The 6,000-nt window shown below is 36.8% G+C and overlaps 1 protein-coding gene across 1 annotated transcript; it reads right to left on the reverse strand.

Annotated features, from left to right (window-relative positions):
* Positions 1-3,165: 3,165 nt before the first annotated feature.
* LOC124896291 lies at positions 3,166-5,716 on the reverse strand. Its single transcript, XM_047407843.1, has 2 exons — positions 5,306-5,716; positions 3,166-3,231 (listed from the first exon to the last, which is right to left on the reverse strand). The coding sequence occupies exons 1-2, from the start codon at positions 5,714-5,716 to the stop codon at positions 3,166-3,168; spliced, it is 477 nt and encodes a 158-aa protein (XP_047263799.1).
* Between the last annotated feature and the right edge of the window lie 284 nt (positions 5,717-6,000).

Raw genomic sequence — 6,000 nt, forward strand, 5'->3', positions numbered from 1 at the left:
TGGTTGAACAAAAAATAATGTCATCCACATATACCTGCACAACTAACAAATCTTTTCTATTAGTTTTTAAGAAAAGGGTATTGTCAATTTTACCTCTGGAATAACCATTCTCCAGTAGAAACTTTGACAACCTCTCATACCAAGCTCTGGGTGCTTGTTTTAACCCATACAAGGCTTTATCCAGTTTATACACATGATCAGAAAACTCCTTGCTTTCAAATCCTGGAGGTTTCTTGACATATACCTCCTCTTTGAGAATATCATTTAGAAATTGTAACACCCCGTACTTAATTACGTGCATTAGTCATTGTTATATGTGTTGGGGTATATGTATTGATCCTAAGTTAGGTATATATGAGTTTAAGTATGAGTATTGATTATTTTGAGATGGTTTCAAGTGTATAGTTTGATTATAGGTGTATAGGAATCGACTTTATTTATATCGGAATTTTCCCGTCGATGGTTCCATACGAAGATTATTGAATAAGCTTTCCAACGATATAAAGATTTCCAAAAACGGATAAGTTTCGGATATAAGCGAGCTCGTTCGAAACTTTAAAACGGTGGCCTGGATGTGAACAGTAAAATGTGCAGGAAACTACTGAGGCCTGCCAGTTTTTTGGGTCAACTTTGAACGATCATAACTACTTGTACAGGACGAACTGGGTGGATTAATTTATATTAAATGAAAGACCTTTGAATTATCTTTCTAACGATACCAATTTCACCCAAATCCGATATCGGAGCAAAGAGTTATGGCCGATTTACTTTAGCCTATCAAAACAGTCCACCATGGACAGATTCGGATTTACTTAAATTTTTAAGGGCAATATGGTCATTTTCCATCACCTCATGGACGAAAATTGGTCATTATATACATATACTTAGCCTTATATCCACCATTTATCATCCAAATCATTGAAGAATAAGAAACCCTAGCCTAATTTCAACTCCAATTATCTTGTGATTCAACCGTAGAAAATCCAAATTGATTCCGTCGTTGTGTTCACCGTCTCAAGGGCTTCGAGAAGCACCCTTTATTTGTGCCAACAGGACTTCGAGATCAAAAGGGCCATTTTTTTGGTAAGGATGTAAATTATGTTGGTGTTATTTATATGGATATGTGTATGTATATATGCATGTGAGCATAAGAAGTATGTTATTTGATTGTTGTTGAAAGATGATTGGAAATGATGTTGGATTATTCTTGTGCATGGTTGGATTATGTTAAATTGTGAAGGAATTTGGGGTGATGATGTAGTATTGGTGATGTGGTATTGAAATGATGATTATATATATATACACACATAAACCTATTGTTTAAGTTGGTTTTTGGAATGTTTTGCAAATATTGGTAGTATGGAATTATGGAAGAGAATTGTGGTGTTGGGTTGCTAATATTAAATGCCAAACATTTCATTGTAGATAAGTGATTTGTAAAGGCGGGAAGTTGTGTTGAATTGGTATCTGAATCTACAACGAGGTATGTAAGGCATACTCTAACAATGTTCTTTGGCATGAAAACACCAATGTTCCATCAAGTAAGATTCCGAGGTTGTCCAAAAACATGTATTGTTCTACGTTACCAACGAAGTTGTTTCCATTCTATAAAGTGTCAAAATGTTTCATTGATATACCAAAAGACTCCTATTTCATTGTTGTGATATTGATGATTCTGAAACACATTGTTGATGTACCAATGAGTCTTTATTATATCGTTATTGTATAGAAGGTCTATTACTTGGTTCCTATTGATGTATCACTGTTTCAAAGTATCAAAAATGTGGTGACGACCGAAATAACAATCTCAAAGATTAATTGAACTAAGTGATGAAAGTTCTCTCTTATCGGGTGGTATCCCAGGGGCATAAGCCTAGCATGGGTCGATCCCTATTTATGTGTTTATGGGTGGTATCCCAGGGGCATAAGCCTAGCATGGGTCGATCCCAGTTGATATGTACTGGAGGCAGCCTAATGGTCACAGTACAGTACAGTAATGATTACAAAGACGATAAGAACGAAGGTAAAGTGATTGAATAAATACAATGTACAGGTTGTCACAAGTTCTAGTAAGTGTGGTCCACTCCTATTACGGCTTATTCACTTATTTCTGATTTCTATTGAGCTCCTATATCATATGTGATTATTTACAGCTTTACATACTCAGTACATATTTCGTACTGACGTCCCTCACGAGGGACCTGCATTTCATGCTGCAGGCACAGGTACCTCAACTCATACACCGCACAAGTAGGAGCCAGGTCATACAGCTATTGTTGGTGAGCTCCAGTTTGCTTCGGAGCTTTCCGAGTCGGTTCCTTATGTTTTGTTATTGTACATGAGTCACGTGTGGGCGGGGGTTTGTCCCGACCCTAGTTATGTCATGTATATCCTAGAGGCTTTGTAGACATAAGGAAGGGTAAAGTCATGGAAGTTTATATAGTAACGTTATATTTGTATATGTGGTGGCCCCGACGGCCAAGTATTATATATATATATATATTTGCGCGTGTTGTGCTGATACAGGTAATTAGACCTTTCTATATGCAACGAAGTGCTGTCCAATTTTTTTGGTGACATGTAAGTGAAAGTACAGGTATTTGAACGGGTTCTCCCGGGCCTTCTCGGCTTCGGGTGCCAGTTCGGCCCGACGGGATTTTGGGGCTTGACAGAAATGCACTCTTCACATCCATCTGGTAGAGTATAAACTCCTTGTAGGCTGCAAAAGCAACAAATAATTTTATAGCTTCAAGTCTTACTTTAGGAGCAAAAGTCTCATCAAAGTCGATTCCTTCCTCTTGGTTGTATCCTTAGACCACTAACCTTGCCTTATTTCTTATGACTGTTCCATGCTCATCAACTTTATTCTTGTACACCCACTTAGTTCTAATCACTGATCTATCTTTTGGAAGAGGAACTAAGTGTCATACTTTGCTTCTTTCAAACTGATTCAGCTCTTCTTCTCAGTCCAGATCTGGTAGTAATCCCAGAGGTGAGCTCAGTGAGAACATTCTCTATGGGATATGATCCTTGATACGTGTATCCCTTTGGAATCAAGCCTAGTGAGCTACTAGGATCATTGATGACATTCTGATCTAGGGTAGTTGGTGGCTCAGTTCCCCCTGTCATTGTGTCTTCAGCTTCAGTTCCCCCTATTGAGGTGCCTCAAGGTTTGGTAGTTCCAGTCAATGAATCAGATTGTGTAACTTGTTCCTCAACATCATTTTCTTCCTGCAGGTTAGTCTTAACACAGGATTCATCAAAGATCACATGCATGCTTACTTCAACACAGTTAGTTCTGTTGTTTAAAACCCTATAGGCTTTACTTTAAAGTGAATAACCTAAGAAGATTCCTTCATCACTTTTAGCATCAAATTATCCTTCCCATTATTATGTATGAAACATTTGCATCCAAAGGTTCTAAAGTAAGAGATGTTAGGCTTTCTTCTTTCTAGTAATTCATAATGAGTCTTCTCTAACATAGGTCTGATCATGCATCTATTTATGATATATGTTGCAGTACTTATTGCCTCAGCCCAAAGGTTTTTAGCAATATTTGCTGCAAGCATCATTGTTCTATCCATATCCTCCAAGGTTCTATTTTTCCTTTCCACCACTCCATTTTGTTCTGGTGTTCTAGGAGCTGAGAAGTTATGATTTATATCATTTGCTGAACAAAATTCCATGAATTTTACATTCTCAAATTCTATACCATGGTCAGACCTTATGGAGACTAAGGAAGTACCAAGTTTCTTTTCAATTTTCTTAGTGAAAATTTTAAAGACATCAAAGGCATCTTCTTTAGAGGCTAGAAACAATGTCCAGGTGAACCTGGAATAATCATAAACAATTACGAACATATACCTCTTTCCATCTCTGCTCTGAAGTCTCATGGGTCCACACAAGTCCACATGAACCAGGTCAAGGCACTTGAATGTGCTAACATGGTTCTTTGACTTAAAAGAAGACCTTATCTGCTTCCCTCTTACACAAGCACTACATAACTTTTCTTCCTTAAACTTGATCTTGCGTAATCCCAATACCATGTCTTTGGAGGAAAATATGTTTAGTTGTTTCAGACTTGCATGTCCAAGTCTTCTGTGCTAAAGGAGGGGATCAGTTTGTATTGCACTTACACAAGTCAGATCAAGTCCTGGTATTGCCATTATGTCTGCTTTATATACATTTCTGTATCTCCTTGCAGCGAGCACAATTTATTTGGTGTCCATCCTTTTGACTTTAACCCCTGAAGTAGTGAAAATTACTTTATTACCTTCGTCACATAATTGTGAGATGCTCAGCAGATTATGCTACAATCCTTCCACAAGATAGACATCCTCCAATGCTTCTGTCTCAGATGAGCCAATTCTTCCAACTCCAGTAATTTTTCCCTTTTTTCCATCACCAAAAGAAACTCCTTCTCCATCTATTTTGAAGAGTGAAAGGAACTTTTTCTTATCACCAGTCATGTGTCTTGAGCAAGCATTGTCTAAGTACCAGTGCCTCTTGTTTCCTTTCACTTTCTCCTGTAAAAAAATCAATGGCTAGACTTAGGAACCCATACAAGCTTGGGTCCTATTTTATAAGTGAAAGGATGAATTGGATTTCTTCTAGTCCATGCAGGCAATATGTAGTGCAACCTTTTTCTCTGACCAGAACTGATTTTGTTCCTTTTAGTTTGAAAAAATCAATTAGGCAGGTTTTGACTGTTTGTCCTGCTTTTTCCAACCACTGGACATTCAGTGGTGGGATATCCAAGGTTTCCATAAATATAACATATATCTTTAGGATCATCAAAACTTTTGTGGAATCCCAAGCCAACCTTTTCATTGTAATTTCTTTCACTTAATTTGTGAACAATTCTTGAGGAGTTTGTCCACCTATTTGCCCCTTCAAGATCCAGTTTTAGTTTAGAAACTTCTTGACTAAACTTATTCACTTTTTCAGTTAAGACATGGCATTTTTGTTTGTATTTAACAAACTCAAATTTAGAATTTTCTTGTTCTTTACTCATGTTCTTTTTCCTATTTTTAGTGAGAGTTAATTTGAGAACTTCAAACTTAAGATCATTATTTGAAATCACAAGTTCTGCAACCTATTTCTTAAGAGTGCAATTTTTCTTGTCAACTGTACCTGAGCAAACCTTTAGATCAATGAGATCAAATTTGAAGCTTGCAAGACTGTTGAACAATTCATCCCTATCAAAGGTTAACTCTTGGAAATCATCAACCAATGCACTCATCAAGGAAATAAGTTTTTGTTTTGAAAACAATTGCAATTTTTCTTTGAGTTCAAGAATACTTACTTTAGAACCCTCATCTTCTTCATCTAAATCTGAATCTCCAAGAGCCATGAATGCAGTTTCATTAACTTCATCTTCATCTGAATCAGATCCCCAAGCTGCTATCATTGCATGCTCCTCCTTCCTTTTTGCCTTCAGTTCCTTTTCAGCCCTTTCTTTTTTCCATTTTATTTCCCAAACTGGACAGTCTCTGATCTGATGATCAGTTTTTCCACATTTGTAGCACCCATTTGGATTATCATTGGAACATTTCTTAGTACATGGTTCGTTCTTCTTCTTAATGAATTTGCTGAAATTCTTAGTTATGAAGGCAATTTGATCCTTGTCAAAATCAAATTCCTCATCACTATCAGAAGCTTTCAATACCAAGATTTTTTCAGGAGCTGCTTTTTCTTTGGTTCCATCAATTTTCATTTCATAAATCCTTAATTTTCCTACTAGTTCATCTAGGGTCATGCCTTCAAAATCCTTATTTTCCTCCCTGATTGTAGTCACCTTAACATTCTATTTTGATTTAGGTAATACCCTCAGTACCTTTTCAACTTGTTCTTCCTCAGAGATGACTTTTCCTAAAGAAGTCAACTCATTTGTTAAAGTGGTGAGTAGAGTCATCATCTCATGTAGGAATTTATTTTTCTTCATTTTGAATACCTCATACTCATTAAAAAGGAAAGAGATCCCAATGCACTACTGCTAAG

Source organism: Capsicum annuum, chromosome 2 (genome assembly GCF_002878395.1).
Source record: "Capsicum annuum cultivar UCD-10X-F1 chromosome 2, UCD10Xv1.1, whole genome shotgun sequence".
Taxonomy (NCBI): domain Eukaryota; kingdom Viridiplantae; phylum Streptophyta; class Magnoliopsida; order Solanales; family Solanaceae; genus Capsicum; species Capsicum annuum.

What these genes read in the sequence shown, in the direction of transcription:
- LOC124896291 (XM_047407843.1), bottom strand. Translation starts at nt 5,716, where the DNA reads ATGAAAATTGATGGAACCAAAGAAAAAGCAGCTCCTGAAAAAATCTTG. An exon ending in AAGAAGATGAGGGTTCTAAA is followed by an intron (nt 3,232 to 5,305) that starts GTAAGTATTCTT and finishes ACTAACCTGCAG; the next exon opens with GAAGAAAATGATGTTGAGGA.